The following is a 19,820-nucleotide window of genomic DNA, read 5'->3' as shown; positions in this document are numbered from 1 at the left end:
AAAAAAAAAAACTAACACACTCGTGTCAAACAGCGATGGCCAAACTTTATTTTTGCTTCAAATAAACAGCAACAATCCTGGATCAGAGGCGATTGCAGCCAACAGACAAACTCAGAGCCATGGAAAGTAAATTACAACTCATATGGCATAAAAAAAAAAATCATATTAAATAATTCCAAAAGTTAAATATACTTTAAGTAAACAATAAACAGTAAAGCAGTAGTCTCATCGATGCTGAATTATGAATAAACAAAAAAAGCTGAGTAGTCTTTTTTTTTTTTTTTTTTTTTATTAGGCCCTTTTCCTTTTCAAAAGGTGAAACCGAAATCGTGTGGCTTCCACATCCACAGGCTTCCTCGTCGTCCCTGATAACACTCAGTAGTTTGACACTTTAAGGAGACAGGATAAGGGACACTGGACTTTTGATCACGACTGTAGACCAGACAGCGAGGATGATTTCCTGGAGTTCATACACGTGCAAATCTTACAGTCCAGCTCTTAAAAACTCTGAACTGAAATACTGTTCCACTTTCCTCACACACGCCCATTAATGAGAGAATATCATTCCTTTATTATGCAGCCCTTTTTTTTCCTCCCTCTCTCAGCTACGTGTCATTTTTAAACCGGATCACTTCCTCCGCAGTCGCTTCATCTTCATTACCAGCAACCTTAATTCTTAATAATTGTGGGACTTGCTTTCCATTACACAGAATCTGTAACGTAGAAATGTCATCCTTACGCACGGTTACGAGATCTAACTCCGACGACAGACACATGGATTTAACATTCATAGTTAGACAATATATTATTATTAATCACATGTCTCTTAATAAGTTTGCAATAAATAGAGATATGCTTTTCATCATAGGTTAAAAACAGCTGAGGAAATTTGTACATCACACCACGTTCAAGTTTGATTTTTAAAGACCTTTTTCCTCACTAAAGTGCAAGGCAATGAGAAAAAACACTTTCTGAAATGTACGACGTTGCATGGTTTTTTTTGTTGTTTTTTTCCCCTTGTATGATTTTCTTTTAAGAAGGGGGGGGGAGAAAAAAAATAAAAAATAACAGCTCACTGTAACCACTGCGATTTTGCTGAGGAACTTGGCACAAATTTACATCACTACAGCTTGCAGAACAACAGCTCACCTGGCACACGAGCGGCACAATAGCACTATTTGGCTGACTATTTCATTAAAAAATAAAATAAAATAATAATAATAATCTAACGGCTTTTGTTTTTCTGCTCGAGGATCGTGGACGCAAAAGGCATGCAGAAACACCAACTGTCTTTGAATACACAGAGACGGAATCAGACAGAATGCAGTTCTTACATTGCATTTTCGACAGCTAATACAAATCCACAATACATTTCAAATGATCTTTTTTTTGTTTTGTTTTGTTTTGCATTTTAAATTTTGTTCATTTGACATTGTTCAGGTGACTCTAAAGAAGAGTTTTCTGGAAATACCAGTTTGTACCTCTTGGCTTTGAAAGCAGACCGAAAGAAAAGAAGGAAATCATTAAAAGAAGAGGGGGGGGGGAAGGTCCGTCTCATGCGTCAGAAGAAGAGCACAGGAAATCAGTAAGAAATAAAGAATGCAGAAAAGGATTCTGGGTACTCTTGTGTACCGTACTCCCAGTGTCTGTTGATCACCGAGGGCACCAGCAGGCAGAGGACAGATGGAGAATGTAACTGGAACGTCGATGCGGTGCAGTGCGATGCCATGCCTCTCACAGCCGCTCACACACACACACACACACATGCGGTGTGTGATAGTTAGCTCTGAACACTCATTCCTCGGTGAAAGGCAGTTTCCCGTGGCGCGGTGTGTCCACTACAGCAGACCCTCCAGCTCTTCAATTGCCTGCAGGATCCGTTTCACATGACCCACCTTTGATATCCCAAGATCCTGTGAGAACAAACGAAGAGAGTTTACACGAGCGCTCTGTCGTGAAGGAGTTACAGTGTGTTCTCGCATAGACAGCTGGTTCCACTGCCCTAATAGTAATAACAATAATCATAATCATAACAGTCTAGAGCAGGAGTGTCAAACATGTGGACGGTTAAAGGGTTTAATCTGACCCACTAAATTAATTCAGACTCCGAGTTTTGAATTAAAAACTTGTGGACGATAATCGAAATGAAAGATAAAAAGAGGGAATCCACTAGGGGGCAAACTAGAGCAACAAACAATGGGCTAGTGATGCACTAATTCTTTAGCAAGCTATATATTTGATATTCTCTCTATATATTTGATATTTTCAAACAAGCAACTGGGTGAATTTTTATGCAATCATGCAACTTTCTTCGATTTATTTGCACCTTGCAGGTAAATGCCAACAACTGACCATTGTTTATGTATTGTTGGTCTTCTAAACTAATTTAGCGTTAAAAATAAATAAAATGGCTCAGTACCTTTTCAATTCAATTCATTTGTATAGCGCTTTTAACAAAGAGCATTGTCTCAAAGCAGCTTTACATAAGAAGCAGCAAACATATAAACAGACAAACAGTCCTAGATGTTATCCCGAGTGAGCAAGCCTGAGGTGACCTACACTGAATTTGACCCTCCTGATCTGGACTATAGGCTGTGTCTCAAATCACATCTCTAGATATTCCCATTATGAGGCAACAGCGTTCACACTGAGAAATCTAATGTAGCAAAAAAAGGCCAGATGATGGTATATCGGTTCACACAAATTAAATGTGACTAATGGACATCTTCCATGCTGTTCTGTCAAGCAGTGAAGACTTGTGTAGATGACAGACAGAGGCAACAAAATTGATACTAACTGTATGAATTTACTAAATTACTAAAAGTCCAATACCATGTTAAATGGTAGAGACTGTGTGTAATGTGTTAAATGGTAGAGACTGTGTGTAATGTGTTAAATGGTAGAGACTGTGTGTAATGTGTTAAATGGTAGAGACTGTGTGTAATGTGTTAAATGGTAGAGACTGTGTGTAATGTGTTAAATGGTAGAGACTGTGTGTAATGTGTTAAATGGTAGAGACTGTGTGTAATGTGTTAAATGGTAGAGACTGTGTGTAATGTGTTAAATGGTAGAGACTGTGTGTAATGTGTTAAATGGTAGAGACTGTGTGTAATGTGTTAAATGGTAGAGACTGTGTGTAATGTGTTAAATGGTAGAGACTGTGTGTAATGTGTTAAATGGTAGAGACTGTGTGTAATGTGTTAAATGGTAGAGACTGTGTGTAATGTGTTAAATGGTAGAGACTGTGTGTAATGTGTTAAATGGTAGAGACTGTGTGTAATGTGTTAAATGGTAGAGACTGTGTGTAATGTGTTAAATGGTAGAGACTGTGTGTAATGTGTTAAATGGTAGAGACTGTATTTAATGTGTTAAATGGTAGAGACTGTGTTTAATGTGTTAAATGGTAGAGACTGTGTGTAATGTGTTAAATGGTAGAGACTGTGTGTAATGTGTTAAATGGTAGAGACTGTGTGTAATGTGTTAAATGGTAGAGACTGTGTTTAATGTGTTAAATGGTAGAGACTGTGTGTAATGTGTTAAATGGTAGAGACTGTGTGTAATGTGTTAAATGGTAGAGACTGTGTGTAATGTGTTAAATGGTAGAGACTGTGTGTAATGTGTTAAATGGTAGAGACTGTGTGTAATGTGTTAAATGGTAGAGACTGTGTGTAATGTGTTAAATGGTAGAGACTGTGTGTAATGTGTTAAATGGTAGAGACTGTGTGTAATGTGTTAAATGGTAGAGACTGTGTGTAATGTGTTAAATGGTAGAGACTGTGTGTAATGTGTTAAATGGTAGAGACTGTGTGTAATGTGTTAAATGGTAGAGACTGTGTGTAATGTGTTAAATGGTAGAGACTGTGTGTAATGTGTTAAATGGTAGAGACTGTGTGTAATGTGTTAAATGGTAGAGACTGTGTGTAATGTGTTAAATGGTAGAGACTGTGTGTAATGTGTTAAATGGTAGAGACTGTGTGTAATGTGTTAAATGGTAGAGACTGTGTGTAATGTGTTAAATGGTAGAGACTGTGTGTAATGTGTTAAATGGTAGAGACTGTGTGTAATGTGTTAAATGGTAGAGACTGTGTGTAATGTGTTAAATGGTAGAGACTGTGTGTAATGTGTTAAATGGTAGAGACTGTGTGTAATGTGTTAAATGGTAGAGACTGTGTGTAATGTGTTAAATGGTAGAGACTGTGTGTAATGTGTTAAATGGTAGAGACTGTGTGTAATGTGTTAAATGGTAGAGACTGTGTGTAATGTGTTAAATGGTAGAGACTGTGTGTAATGTGTTAAATGGTAGAGACTGTGTGTAATGTGTTAAATGGTAGAGACTGTGTGTAATGTGTTAAATGGTAGAGACTGTGTGTAATGTGTTAAATGGTAGAGACTGTGTGTAATGTGTTAAATGGTAGAGACTGTGTAATGTGTTAAATGGTAGAGACTGTGTGTAATGTGTTAAATGGTAGAGACTGTGTGTAATGTGTTAAATGGTAGAGACTGTGTGTAATGTGTTAAATGGTAGAGACTGTGTGTAATGTGTTAAATGGTAGAGACTGTGTGTAATGTGTTAAATGGTAGAGACTGTGTGTAATGTGTTAAATGGTAGAGACTGTGTGTAATGTGTTAAATGGTAGAGACTGTGTGTAATGTGTTAAATGGTAGAGACTGTGTGTAATGTGTTAAATGGTAGAGACTGTGTGTAATGTGTTAAATGGTAGAGACTGTGTGTAATGTGTTAAATGGTAGAGACTGTGTGTAATGTGTTAAATGGTAGAGACTGTGTGTAATGTGTTAAATGGTAGAGACTGTGTGTAATGTGTTAAATGGTAGAGACTGTGTGTAATGTGTTAAATGGTAGAGACTGTGTGTAATGTGTTAAATGGTAGAGACTGTGTGTAATGTGTTAAATGGTAGAGACTGTGTGTAATGTGTTAAATGGTAGAGACTGTGTGTAATGTGTTAAATGGTAGAGACTGTGTGTAATGTGTTAAATGGTAGAGACTGTGTGTAATGTGTTAAATGGTAGAGACTGTGTGTAATGTGTTAAATGGTAGAGACTGTGTGTAATGTGTTAAATGGTAGAGACTGTGTGTAATGTGTTAAATGGTAGAGACTGTGTGTAATGTGTTAAATGGTAGAGACTGTGTGTAATGTGTTAAATGGTAGAGACTGTGTGTAATGTGTTAAATGGTAGAGACTGTGTGTAATGTGTTAAATGGTAGAGACTGTGTGTAATGTGTTAAATGGTAGAGACTGTGTGTAATGTGTTAAATGGTAGAGACTGTGTGTAATGTGTTAAATGGTAGAGACTGTGTGTAATGTGTTAAATGGTAGAGACTGTGTGTAATGTGTTAAATGGTAGAGACTGTGTGTAATGTGTTAAATGGTAGAGACTGTGTGTAATGTGTTAAATGGTAGAGACTGTGTGTAATGTGTTAAATGGTAGAGACTGTGTGTAATGTGTTAAATGGTAGAGACTGTGTGTAATGTGTTAAATGGTAGAGACTGTGTGTAATGTGTTAAATGGTAGAGACTGTGTGTAATGTGTTAAATGGTAGAGACTGTGTGTAATGTGTTAAATGGTAGAGACTGTGTGTAATGTGTTAAATGGTAGAGACTGTGTGTAATGTGTTAAATGGTAGAGACTGTGTGTAATGTGTTAAATGGTAGAGACTGTGTGTAATGTGTTAAATGGTAGAGACTGTGTGTAATGTGTTAAATGGTAGAGACTGTGTGTAATGTGTTAAATGGTAGAGACTGTGTGTAATGTGTTAAATGGTAGAGACTGTGTGTAATGTGTTAAATGGTAGAGACTGTGTGTAATGTGTTAAATGGTAGAGACTGTGTGTAATGTGTTAAATGGTAGAGACTGTGTGTAATGTGTTAAATGGTAGAGACTGTGTGTAATGTGTTAAATGGTAGAGACTGTGTGTAATGTGTTAAATGGTAGAGACTGTGTGTAATGTGTTAAATGGTAGAGACTGTGTGTAATGTGTTAAATGGTAGAGACTGTGTGTAATGTGTTAAATGGTAGAGACTGTGTGTAATGTGTTAAATGGTAGAGACTGTGTTTAATGTGTTAAATGGTAGAGACTGTGTGTAATGTGTTAAATGGTAGAGACTGTGTGTAATGTGTTAAATGGTAGAGACTGTGTGTAATGTGTTAAATGGTAGAGACTGTGTTTAATGTGTTAAATGGTAGAGACTGTGTGTAATGTGTTAAATGGTAGAGACTGTGTTTAATGTGTTAAATGGTAGAGACTGTGTGTAATGTGTTAAATGGTAGAGACTGTGTTTAATGTGTTAAATGGTAGAGACTGTGTGTAATGTGTTAAATGGTAGAGACTGTGTTTAATGTGTTAAATGGTAGAGACTGTGTTTAATGTGTTAAATGGTAGAGACTGTGTGTAATGTGTTAAATGGTAGAGACTGTGTTTAATGTGTTAAATGGTAGAGACTGTGTGTAATGTGTTAAATGGTAGAGACTGTGTGTAATGTGTTAAATGGTAGAGACTGTGTGTAATGTGTTAAATGGTAGAGACTGTGTGTAATGTGTTAAATGGTAGAGACTGTGTTTAATGTGTTAAATGGTAGAGACTGTGTGTAATGTGTTAAATGGTAGAGACTGTGTGTAATGTGTTAAATGGTAGAGACTGTGTGTAATGTGTTAAATGGTAGAGACTGTGTGTAATGTGTTAAATGGTAGAGACTGTGTAATGTGTTAAATGGTAGAGACTGTGTTTAATGTGTTAAATGGTAGAGACTGTGTGTAATGTGTTAAATGGTAGAGACTGTGTTTAATGTGTTAAATGGTAGAGACTGTGTTTAATGTGATGCTTTACATTACACAGTGATTTTATCTCACCAGTTAATGCTCCTACTACTGGTTGGCATAGTCATAACATTTATCAGTGCATGGAGCAGCTAGCATTCCAAATCAGTTTTCCTGCAGCTAAAATGAAAGATTCTGGAGGGAGACTTGACGTTTGTGTACATAATTCAGTGTATATCTGCATATGAGATGAAGCAGAAGCAGTGTGTGCTATTTGCTACAGATCACACATAGTGCACTCTCCTGTCTTCACGCCCATTGGTAGCTACTGCGCCAAGTCACTCCATATTTACATAAAGTTCAACATTTCTCAACATAGTAGTATTGCTGGACACGCCCACATCCAGTCACCAATGCTCACGGTCACTCATGATGCCAGAAATGAACGTCCTCTGGTCGCTTTTTGTCTGTTTGCACTCATCTGTAGGATCACATGTCAAAAGTCTTGACTCGTTAAGCTACAGGATTTGAGACACAGCCTGTGATTTGCGTGTGTGTGTGTATAGGTGTTGCAGTAGAAGCCACTGTCTGAGCGCTCGCTGTCCCGCTGTACCTTCAGATCTTGTCTCTGGAGCTGAGCCAGCTGCCAGCCCTGGATGTCCCGGGCCACAAACCTCTCCCTGTACTCCCCCAACCCCAACGAATCCAGCCACGTGCCCACCTCCTCCGCACCCCATCTCTCCGCTAGCCCCCGAGAAGACACACACACACATATACACATATACACAAACAGAGGAATGAAACAGACCCAGTAGCACATAAAGCCTGCACAGACACTGACCGGCATTTCTGGAGTGAAAGTGTGGTGATGGTTTAGGTGTAGAGATGAAGACATTAAAGGAATTCTCCAGTGTTTCTTTTCTATATATAGTATAAGTTCCTCTACTAAGAAAAGAACAAAAGACGCGGTTCCTTGAAACTTGCTTTCCAAGGCCAGCTGTCAATAAAAGCTCAGTTTGTATGGAACCTCATTTTCTTTAATTGGTTAGAGATGTACATTAAACTGAATCTGTAAAAAGAAATTGTTTCAGAGATAAAACTAGTTTTTAGATGTTGGAATTTGGGGTTTTGTGCTACATCTGTGTGTGAGGCTGACAACAAAACCTTCAGTATACAGTGTACTGTATGTAACCAGAGTAATTGTTACTGTATAACTACGACTATACTAATATTTTGGTAAGAAATGCTCTGGTTAGACATTTACAAGTGAATAGTTTATATTAATGCTCTTATTCTAATATAGACTAATGTAGAGACTTTTATGGTCCCTCTGCTTCGTGCTGATGGGATCACATCACCCTGTGGTGGAGTACTTGCCTAGAACAGCACACCAAATAGTGTTGTATTCCTTACATACATAATGACTTCCACCATAAATAACTTAAGTAAACGGAGTAGAGAAATGCCTGTTGATGGCAGGTAAAGATTAAACACAGAAACACTGGAGTAACCCTTTAAACTCACTGTTTCACCAGATTTCAGGCTAAAACAGTGATCACTCCATGAAATGCCTGTGCGCTCCACAAACATACAACCAAATGTGACAGAAACTTCATGAAGCCACAGAGCAAACATAAGGACAGGCCTGTCAGAGTAAGACTGCTGATCTCATATCAGTTTTATTTTATTTTTTTCTGGTTCAATCAGACAATGAGCACAAATCAGTCTTCTTACTCTGAGCTGAGCAAAAACAGCAGTGAGTGAAGATCAGCTATGAAAGTTGTTATGTACAAAGAGACCAAAGTACTGTAATTTTCAGAGTTAGGGGACAGGGTGTCCACTTCCTGTTTGCAGAATGAAAGTCAGAAATATAAGTTTTAGAAGGATTTCTATAATAATGAGTATCTAACCTGAGAGAGAGCTGTTAGAGCGCTGCTTATGCAGCTTCTCTCTTTCCTTCTTTACTTTGGGGATGATCTTCAGCTTCATGCTGCTGCTCTTAGCACTCGTGCGGGATGAGTCCTACAGACATCAGAGAGAGAGCGAGAAGAAGAAGAAAACAAAAGCTTATTTGAGAAGTTATTAGTTAATTCTCCTGCTATTGTATGTTGGGTTGTAAATGACGAGCATGTTTAGCCAATATAATCATTCAGCATTTGTCTAATTATCATTTCTAATGAACATCTTTCAACTGTTTTACCCAGAGGCCAAAAATATGGAATTTGAGCCTGTTTTGTTGTGTTCATGTTCAGCATTGGATTTCTGTCACACACCACTGTAGCGCTTAATGAAACATATAAAAATAGACACTCAGTGCTTTAGCGATTTCTGTTTGTGCCTACTACAGGCAATATATTCATACAAAAGTTCCAATATATTCCAAAAATGGTTGTTTATTTTTTTCAACACAAATTTCAAAGTAAATGCTGATATCAAGCCCATGTCTGCTCTTTGAGATGCTCCAAGTGCATGTTCATAAGCAACTAAGCTGTTATCTTCAACCACTTAAATCCTGTGTAAGGTTATCTAACAGAGGGAAAAACACGTCTCACACTGAAAAGGCGTCCTGGCTCATTTTATATCAGATTCCGATAAAATAATTCATTTGTTTATACTGATTTCTGATCAATTTCTGATAATTTATTTATTTTTTATTCTACCAGCAGACTGGAACACAAGTGTGGTGGTAAAAAAAAGGGTTAAAAAGACAATAATCTGTAAAGATAATACAGGATATTTTCAATATAGTCTTTCTTAAATTGGTAGGCTAATGTCCCTTGTGGAAACCGTGAAAATGTTTAATAGAACTGACAGTTTTCAATGTTGTCAGTTTTTCAGGACACTTGAGGACTCTGGTAATTAATTTTTACTGACAGTCTAAAATTTGATGAATGTCCAAAGAATTAAAAAACAAACAAACAAAAAAAACATTATTAAACTGTTGGCATGTCTGTGCATGAAAAAAGTCCCAGGTCTGATTTTACATGTGGACTCCATGCATAAATAAAGCCTTTATAATTAACAGTGAATATAATCTACCAACATTTATGACAAAATGAACTATATTGCTACTTTATTATAGTAACTTAAAGAATCCGCAGCCTGATCTACAAAATATTTCTTTAAACCCAGAAAAAGTGAGACTGAATTTCTCTGCTAGAACAGCCATGAGCTAAAAACGCTGCTATGATGACCAGCTGAATATCCATGTGTTAACTGTGTGTTGTTTATATATGCTGATGTCCAGCCAGACCTCCTCAGAGCAATGCATGCTGGGACAGATCCAGTGGATGTCCTCTAGTTTGATTAACTCAGCACTGAGAGAGTTGAGCGTGGAAAGCAGCTCTTCCTCCTGAGGAGCCTCCAACTGCTACACAACACACACACAGAGAAAGAGAGAGAGAGAGTAACTTTTTCCATCTCAGACAGATTATTCAAGCAAGTAAACAAGGTTGAATCCCTGCAGGGAAATAGAGGAAAACAGCAAACCCGGCACAAACAGATGTCACACTCAGATATAGAAGCTTTATAGTATTTATAACCAGAAAGATGTAAAAGCAGCCTGTAGCACAAGCTAACACTGAACACTTAACACTTCCTTCCTGAGAGGAATTCCTATTTCATTTCAAATTGAGACTTCTTCACATGAAATCATTGCCTCTCATTTTATTGCAGTCTCTAATAGAAAGAAGGATGATAGTCTGCTCAGTAAGCATTATTTCTGATCAGGTATATAGCGTAAACATTTGTTTTTGTTTAAAAATGTGTTTTGTGTAAGCTGAATAGGCCTTTACACTGAGCACAGCGTGACGCTTTTAACAACTGAATGCAAGCAAATTTCCATTTTTATTAGTCAAGCTCCATTTATTCTTATTTTCGTTTTGCTAACGTCAAAGTGACGTACACCGGTACGCGGGCCAACAGTGTGAAGCTGTTCTGACTGCAGGTAGAAGTAAATACAGCTGAAATTCTGTCAGTGGAGTGATTTATGGATGGGGATGTGTGAGTCGACAAAGAGAAGGAGAAGGAGAATAAAATGCCTCTCACCAGCAGTTTCCCTTCTAACAGCATTTTAGTCTCCTGCTGCAGCACTTTACTGCTGTTGACAATCTCCACAGCGGTGCTGCGACTCAGACACTGCTAAGAGAACACACACACACACACACACACACACACCTGTGTAAACCTGTCTGTTCAGTGTGACCTTTTTTTGAGCTCCTGCTGCTGGATATCACACACACTGAGCAGCTGTACTAATGCAGAGCTCAGAAATCATTCAGTGGGATCAAAATGGGTTCCTTTTGCTTCCTCACATTCACACACACAATTGACCAAAGCACTAAAGCAGCAGTGGTTCTCTACGAACTGGGCTGCATCACTGTGTGTTTCCACATATACTGACAAATAAAGCTCATTAAACTGTCATTAAACAAACTGAAGGCACACAGATATAAAGCTACAGCTTCAGCCGTCTCTAAACACGGTTCTGTCTTCTCTACACAGTGCATGATGGGTAAATATTTTCGCATGATATTATGATTGTACTGATGTAGGGACAAGACAGTTTCCCGGTATATGTTGTTCGGATTTGGATTGTAACCTGTTGAACCAGTATAATGACACTGGGGTTAAAAGAGAACATTCTGCAGTTTAACTCTAAACACTGTACTGTATATGATAATGACAGTATGAGGCACAGTGTCCTCAGATGGGTTTTATTAGAAATAAATATCAGCAGCTGTACCTCAGGGCTGGAGGGTTTAGACGGAAAAGCCTCAGTGAGTACAGAAGCACTGGCATTTACAGCATGAGCCAACTCCTGTTCCACCACCTTATGGGTCTTAGCCACCTCCCGTATCCTACACACACACACACACACACACACACACATACACAAACAAAGAATAACATTATGACTATACTGTTTGTGCCTCAACATTTTCACAAGCCTAGAATATATAATAAAGCTAATTACTCAACAAACCATTAGCAACCCTGAGACAAGCATTAACTTTACCCGAATATAACACTAACCCTGACACTAATGCACACTTTACCCCAATATAACACTAACCCTAACACAACCCTACCTCTAATGCAAACTGTACCCCAATATAACGCTGAGCCAAACTGTAACATTAACTTTACCCTAATATAACCCTAAACTAAACTTTATCCAAATAAGCACTAACTCGAGTCGAAACTCTAGCATAATCTTTACCCAAATATAACACAAACCTTAGCACAAGCTTTACTCTAGCATCAAATGTACCCCAATATTACACTAAACTTTACCAAAATATAACACTAATCCTAGTCCAACCCTAACTCTAGTGCCAGCTCACCCCAGCATAACACTAACCCTGTCCCAATCCTTGCCCTTGGCTAGCCCACTTTTCTTTATGTGGTTCATGTCCCCAAAAGGTCATAATTCATCATTACATTCCTTACAAAAAAATAAATGAATACCCACACACTCCCCTACCTGTTAATGAGCGAGTCAGCCACCAGACCTAGTTGTTGCACCTGTGCACACTCCTCCTCGGTCAGATATTCCATGGACTGCTGAGAATTGAGACGTGGCCGAGAAGAGCGGCAGCTATCATACTTCCTCTTATCCTCCCACGACTTCAGAGTGCTCTCAAAAGCCTACAGTGCCAACACACACACACACTCAGCATGGCATGGTTCAATGCTGGTTCACTCCTCTACTATACTTCCTTACAGCTCAGCTAGTGCACTTCTACCAAGTTCCCACACATCCACCTACACATTTTGTTTTTCCTAGTAGGAACTTGAGTAACTATGATTCACTAATCCTAAACTTCCACGTTATCCCTTCAGCCAAATTTCTCACACATAACAAAGTTTTCGAAGTTCTGCATTTTTAATGTTTACCTAAATATTTTAGGAATCAAAGTTGTAATCCTGCACTATTTTATTTGCACTACTTTATCCTGATGATGTTAGATATTGCACAAAATACATTTGCAGACTATTAAATTATTGTATTCCTTTTATTTAATATATGTAACATGGCTTGATTGCAAAACAGCCCACTCTACTTGTAGAAAGTATTTGTATGTTGTGACAATTTACAAAAAAAAAAGTGCTTCCCTATTCTCAGTAATAAATAACAAAATTCCATAGAGTGCAAAACTTTTACAAGTGTGTAATCAATTAAACCTCAAAATAAAATGTCAGTAATATTTGTTTGGGAACAAAAAAATGCCTGCAAGTCATATACATACTGACCCGGTCTCTGGTAAGCATCTGAGCTCGATTCTTGTGGATAATCTGGACAATACCAGGCGGTTGAATCCAGGCTTCTCCATCCACCTGCACTGGAACCCCCTCATCTCCTTTAATAGTGATCTTTACCTGCCGACACTGTTTACACACACGAACACACAAACACATCAGATCACACATAGAGCATGTAGACTGTGTATGATTGTATGTACAGTATATACGTGTTTATACCTGTGTGATACGATGATGCTGTAGGTTAATGACTCGAGACATGGCCATCTGCATGCTGCCGAACACAGCCACAACCTCCAGCTTCTTATCATCAAATGATGGAGCTCCAAAATTCTACATCAACAACAATTGTAATTTGTTACTTTTTGTAGCGCCTTCTCCAGTCTAGGAGGTGAAATGCAACTGGAATGAAAATACTGACACGTCTTTCCTTCCGCAGTTGACCACAGACTTTTTGCTGCAAAAACACCTTGCTTTCCAAACATGATCCATTCAGGAGAGCTTAATCCATCATTTCCCTTTTCATTCAAACTAAAATCTGGGGCTTTTTTTGCTAATCATTTGGCACAAATGCTTTCATTTATAATAGAAATTCTCATTGGAAACCTAACAAAAATGCTGATGTGAAAGAATTCGGTCGAACGCTGGAACGCTGTCACCATCTAGAAATAATCTAACTATGTAACATGACTGTGGATTGTTTTTCTATGGTGTGATGTTCAATTTTATTTTAAGCTGCCTCTGGAACTGTGCAGATGTTTACAGGCTAAAAATTAAATCAGTGTTATTCATTAAAAGTGGGTGATTTTTGTTTTACAATAAAGAGGCAGAGCTTAGGGATAGAGGTGTATCTGTGCTGAAGTTAGGGCTAAACTGAGGCTGGGAAAATGTTGGATTGCTTTGTCATGCTTTATTATAAAACAGTACAGTTAAAATAACATCTTATGCCATATATTTTCTTTCTGAAGGTAAAAATGTGTTTCTGTTGGCTCAGGCCTTTATATAACATCACAATAAACCTCACCCCAGCCTCCTCCAGAATGCTGACTCAGTGTTTTCTAGTTCTAGCTGTGAAGGAAGAAAAATAGGCCTTACTAAGCCTTAAACCTAAATCTATCAGTTATGAGCATAGCGAAAGTGTCTTATCTGTATACGATTTGCGTCACTAAGCTGTCACTTAGAGGAAAACCTCATCAGAGACATCAAAATTTTTCACTCTCTCTCTCTCTCTCTCCCACAAACAGACTTATTATCAGTTATAACAGTTATAATCTTTATGTTTGATCTCATCTGAGCAAAAGCACAGAGACAAACTCTACAGTCTGCTCTGGCAGGGTTCACAACTTCAGCTTAATCCTCATAATTACCTAGAACAGAGACTTTCCCTATTATTTTGTCTTTCATGTTTCCAGATAATTGTGTTTAAGACATGCAAGGACAAGACAAGGGGACTCACGTTATCCTCCTTGGTGCCTCCCCAAAAGTTTATGCCCCCGGCATAACTAGGGATGTTGAGCACAGCCAGACCCTGCAGACTGGGCAAAGACATGGGCACTCCATCACACTGAGAGAGAGTGAGAGAGAGAGAGAGAGAGAGAGAAAGAGAGAGAGAAAGAGAGAGATTTTTTACTACACAATAACTGAAAGTTGGCTCAAGACAAGAAAAACAAGCAAACAATAGGCTCTCTTCTACCCCCACACACAAACACCACGCCACCCACGGGTAATCATGTCTAATCTGCAATAGAAGTTGAACACAGTATATTTCTTCATTGTTCAGAGAGGTTATGTGAGTAGTCTCACACCCACACACACCTCCAGTTGCACTCTCTGTTCCAGGTTCTTGTAGGTTTTCTGAACAAGCTCTTTGGTCCCCAGGACGCCGTACCACATCATGTTTTTCGTGCGACTGCTGTTGAGGGCACAGGGAGACCGACATCACACCATCAACACACATTAATACACAACATGCTCTATTATATACTGTCAACACTGCTACGAAGAAAAGACAATCCAAGGGAACAAGAAATATGTCAATTTTTTTAAATGAGAACAGAGATGACAGTCCCATCTATCTGCTCACAATGGTTTTGTACTAACAGGCTAAAATTTATCAAGAAAAATAATTCAGCACAAAGTCAAACGTTATTGTCAAAATAAAAGAACATCTTCCACTTTCAGTGAATTCTGCCAAGCAAATTTTATTTCTGCTTAGTGTGGCTACTACTTAAGGTGAAACAGCGTCAACGAAGGTGTTTCTTTTATATCTGTGATCAGGGGTCAATGACTGTAAAAGCTACAGCTAAACCATCAGTATTACACTTTTAGCTACTGTACAGCTATAGGTGAAACGTATTTTCAATTCAATGGACATTGTCTCAAAGCAGCTTTACAGAAGTAGAGAAACAGAAGTAGAGAGGGAAAAATAAATGTATCTATATAAAGTTTAAATTAAAGTTACTCTTTTATCCCTATTGAGCAAGCATGTGGCGACGGTGGCAAGGAAAAACTCCCTGAGATGATATGAGGAAGAAACCTTGAGTGGAACCCATCCTCATTTGGGTGACAGTGGACGGTAAGTAATGTAAATGTAACTAAATAATGTCCTTTCTACAACAGCAACCAAGGGCTTATGGGGAACTATTAGGTCAGGGTAGTTTCTGAGTTCATTATAGGCACTATCATGAAAAACTTTGCAAGACTGATTTGAAAATGTTGGCCAATAACAACATACATCATGTTTTAGCATACATAAAACTAGAAATATTACCTGAATCATAAGGTGAAGAATTATTATTTGGATATGAATACAGTAAAACAAACCAAAAAACAAAAATAACGGCCTAACTGTAAAATAGTGAGCAGTCAAAAGTGTATAAAGCAGAAGTATCTGTATCTCACGCACTTATATATGTCCACGTTTCTGAAAGTGGGGCCTCTGAAGTACAGCCAGTAGGCTAGGATGCTTAAAATTTATTTAAAAAAAGGTCTCTAAAATGGCTGGAAAATTCAGGAAAAAATCAGGCTCCAATAGACAGCCAAAATATTCCTGTAGTCGGCCATTTATAAAATATTTTTTATAAATCTGTACTATGGGTGGGTGTGATTTTTTGTGTTTACAGTTAATCAAACTCACAACTGTGCAGAATTCAGTGTGTTCTGAGACAGTTACATAACTGCATAAAGCTGATCTAGAATCCAGCAATGCAGGTGAGAGGGGAAAAAATAGCCTCCTACTGCACCTGCACTTCTTCGGGTGCTCATCCCTCTTGTTGTTGAACTCCAGAGAGATTTTGGCATCTAGGCCAATTCCGAAGTAGTTGTTCATCACACACTTCTCTGTGCACTGCCTGTATGTGGAGAGAGAGTGAGAGAAAGGAAGTGAGATACATACACCTCTGGAAAAAATGAGACCACTGCAAAATAATCAGTTTCTTATGTTTTTTTCTTACAGGTGCATGTATTGGTGAGATGAACAGTTTTGTTTCATTTTTTGTGAACTGCTGACAAGATTTCTCCTAAATTCAAAATATAACTATTGTTATTTAGAGTGTATATTTAAAGGAAATGACAACACATCAAAATAACCCAAGATCATACAGTATTTGCAGAGATTTAATAACTCAAATAAAACAAAATGCAAACTGTGTTAATGCTTTGGATAATTAACATTAAGAAATCAGTATTTGGTGGAATAACCCCGATTTGCATGCGTTTTGGCTTCATGCTCTCCACCAGTTTCTCACATTGCTGTTGGGGAACTTTATACTACTCTTTATACCACTCAGCTTTGCTTGATGGTTTGTGACCATCCATCTTCCTCTTGATGACATTCCAGAGGTTTTCAATAGGGTTCAATTCTGGAGATTGGGCAGTAGTCTCTTATTTTCTTCCAGAGCTGTATACAGTATATATATATATATATATACTATATCTCAGTTGCATTACAAACACAAAATGCAGACCTCATGATTACTCTTTATTTAAAATGTAAATGTAAGGAAATGTATGGAAACTATTATCAGCATTATAATCCCTATTAAAACTGGAACCATGAGAATGTCATATAATATCTTGACTAACAAGTCCATATGCAGCATGTAGCAGATATATTCTATTTTAGAGCTACAGTTAATATCAGTGTGGTAGTGTGTTCATCTTCTGCTATCTTCTGAAACATCTTGAAGTGCTCTGAAGTGTCTGACAATGTCTGACAGTGTGTGTGTGTGTGTGTTTTCTTACTCCTCAGTAAAAGCCGTGGTACTGTTGCAGCCGTCTGCTTTCTCCAGCACTATAGAGGTGGTGGGACTGAGGGCACTTTGACCTAAGAGGAACAAAAAAATGTACATATGCTAAACTTTGACTTGATATAAATGGCAGAAAGCTTTCATCATCATATTTTCTTTGTATCGCCTTTATTCATATTATTGTACCTATTCTGAGACTTTAGGATGTGTCATTTCATACACACACACACACACATCAGCACAATGAGATTTTCAAACCCAATATATTTTCCATAACTGCAGTGACAAACCCAATGACCTCCCTCTTAGCACCAAAAACAAGACCAAAAATGTGTTTTACAGAAGAAATCCTTTCCTTTTCTTCCACAACTGCTTTTGTAAACATCCACAAATCAGTCCATAGTTCAGATTGCTAACTAAACACAACAGACTGAATCATTTTATCTGTAAAAAATTCAAACATACATCTTAATTGATACATATAAACACACACATAACAAATGCCTTAGAAAAAGTGTGATAAATCTGGTTAACTACCATATCTTAATCTACATAGACATATCCGAAAGACTCACATTTAAGACACTTACTGTTGTAAGCATACAAGAAATAAATGTATAAAATTAAACCCACATGACCATAAATCTTGTCAGCCAGTGTGTTTTTTCTCTGTCTAAAATACTGAACTGGCTCTAGAAGTAAAATCTAATTACACAAATGGTTCTGACCTGATCCCATTAAAGGGAATGAGACATTTGACTGGCTACCAAAGCAGCAGCCTAACCACATCCCTCTTTTTACAATAACTCCTCATCATGTTTCCACCAGTTCTAATCGTAAACACCTATCAAATTATATATGATATCTTGATTCTTATGACTTTTTCCCCTATTTTCTCACCTATTTTGGACTTTTTTCCAATTACCACCCAGCCTTTAGAGTTCCATCATATAGCTAAACAAGCTACCAGCTGGGGAAGGTGAGGGATTTTGCATTATTCCTCCATGACATGCGAAACTAGCTATCCACTGCTGCTCATGCTGCATCACAGGGCAGTGTAACACACCTAACAGAACGCAGTTTGCCCTCTTCCACATCCATGAGTCCATAGAAAAGAAGGCATAAGTTTCACAGATGGCTGAAACACTTTTCTGCTGAACCAATCCACCTATAAGCATGTTTTTGAGAGCTGAGAGGGTAAAGCTACCTGCTCTGTGTGTAGAATAAGTACACAGATAGTTTGTAATGTCACTCACGTGGCTCCGCCTCCTTCAGGTCTTCGCTGCTTCCTCTTTTTATTGAAGAGGAGGAAGACATCCTCTGCACCTGGGTGTGTCTGTTCTGCTCATCCACCACTGATGAAACAGGAGGGGGGGGGCAAAGGGAGGAGTCAATATCATAGCTGGCTGCGATGGTTTGATTTGAATATCATTTAGAAACAGTGTGGATAGTGGTCGAGTTTTTATGCTATACATACACAAAAAAATGTTAGTGTATTTCTAGCTGCTGTAATATATATTTTAATCATGTACATGTGAGGGACGATGGTAATAATAAGCATTTTAATAATTCCACTCAATAAGATTAATATATTCGAAGTTAAGGCTGTAGGAATAATTATAAATAAATCAATATTCTCATCATGCTTAAATAATTCAGGTCTGCATTAGTGTGAGCAGAGAGCTGACCTTTCTCTGCCTGCTCTATGATCTGCCGCAGTGCTTTCTTCAGACTGTTGGCTCTCAGCATCAGCTGCTCTTTGGATCTGAAGGGTCTGGGGACACTGGGGGCATCCGGGCTACTCGACTCGCTCTCCTGTTCAGGAGACTGGGAGCCTGCAGGCACTAGCTGAGCATCAGCCTCCTCGCTGAGTGCCTGCACCAGAGAGTCCAGCTTTTCATTCAGCATGGCACACTGAGGAGGCACACGGGGTTAGAATTCAGGTGAGGATGAGAAGATGTCATGTGTGACGTGTCAGAAACAAGATCAAACAGCGTTAGGAGTTAGGCGTTAGATGTGGGGATAAGTAGGTATATAAGACATGACAAGTACACACACACACACATCATGGTGCATAGTTTTAATATTACAGATCTAAGAATAATGGATTAAAGAGCACTGAGTCATCAGGCTGAATGTGAACTGCAGCACTGAGCTTCAGCCTACTAATGTCAAATACACCTTTTACACTGTCACTTATACAACCTTCATAAAACACACACTGTTTAACCACCCCCTACACACATCCACTTCAAATCCACCCCAACAACTCCCTCCCACACACATACACACACACACACACACAAACACGCACCTTTTTAGCCATCGCATCAGCCTCCTCCTTGTTTTCAGTGGCTTTCTCATAGGCTTTTCCAACCTCAGCTACAAACTCATTGACCGTCCCACACAAAAACCTACACACACCAGCAATAATCAGTTTTATTACAGTTAAGTAAGCAGAAATGTAGAAATGTAGGACGACAGACTGTACAGGGTTGTGCAAAAGAATCCATCATGTCCAAATAATTTTATAT

General features: G+C 38.3%; 1 protein-coding gene across 10 annotated transcripts in view; it reads right to left on the bottom strand.

The window, feature by feature from the left end:
• Positions 1–25: 25 nt before the first annotated feature.
• The window catches only part of si:dkey-172j4.3 (diacylglycerol kinase eta), an 84,422-nt gene continuing 64,627 nt past the window's right edge, over positions 26–19,820 (bottom strand). For 4 of the 10 annotated variants that reach the window (XM_058394603.1, XM_058394601.1, XM_058394607.1 and 1 more), the window contains 16 exons: positions 19,601–19,700; positions 18,975–19,200; positions 18,543–18,641; positions 17,282–17,363; positions 16,282–16,389; positions 14,855–14,951; positions 14,496–14,603; positions 13,259–13,372; positions 13,031–13,165; positions 12,261–12,424; positions 11,520–11,634; positions 10,823–10,915; positions 10,029–10,145; positions 8,686–8,797; positions 7,389–7,519; positions 26–1,913 (listed from right to left, as the gene is read on the bottom strand). In XM_058394603.1, coding sequence (XP_058250586.1) covers positions 1,839–1,913; positions 7,389–7,519; positions 8,686–8,797; positions 10,029–10,145; positions 10,823–10,915; positions 11,520–11,634; positions 12,261–12,424; positions 13,031–13,165; positions 13,259–13,372; positions 14,496–14,603; positions 14,855–14,951; positions 16,282–16,389; positions 17,282–17,363; positions 18,543–18,641; positions 18,975–19,200; positions 19,601–19,700 — 1,876 coding nt within the window. In that variant the 3' untranslated portion in view covers positions 26–1,838. The remainder of the gene's footprint in view (positions 1,914–7,388; positions 7,520–8,685; positions 8,798–10,028; positions 10,146–10,822; positions 10,916–11,519; positions 11,635–12,260; positions 12,425–13,030; positions 13,166–13,258; positions 13,373–14,495; positions 14,604–14,854; positions 14,952–16,281; positions 16,390–17,281; positions 17,364–18,542; positions 18,642–18,974; positions 19,201–19,600; positions 19,701–19,820) is intronic. The other 6 variants (XM_058394608.1, XM_058394602.1, XM_058394599.1 and 3 more) reach the window with 5 other exon arrangements.

The sequence above is a fragment of the Hemibagrus wyckioides genome, linkage group LG07 (assembly GCF_019097595.1).
Source record: "Hemibagrus wyckioides isolate EC202008001 linkage group LG07, SWU_Hwy_1.0, whole genome shotgun sequence".
Lineage (NCBI taxonomy): Eukaryota > Metazoa > Chordata > Actinopteri > Siluriformes > Bagridae > Hemibagrus > Hemibagrus wyckioides.
The sequence above is the reverse complement of the archived record's forward strand: the minus strand, read 5'-3'. Positions and strand labels throughout refer to the sequence as shown.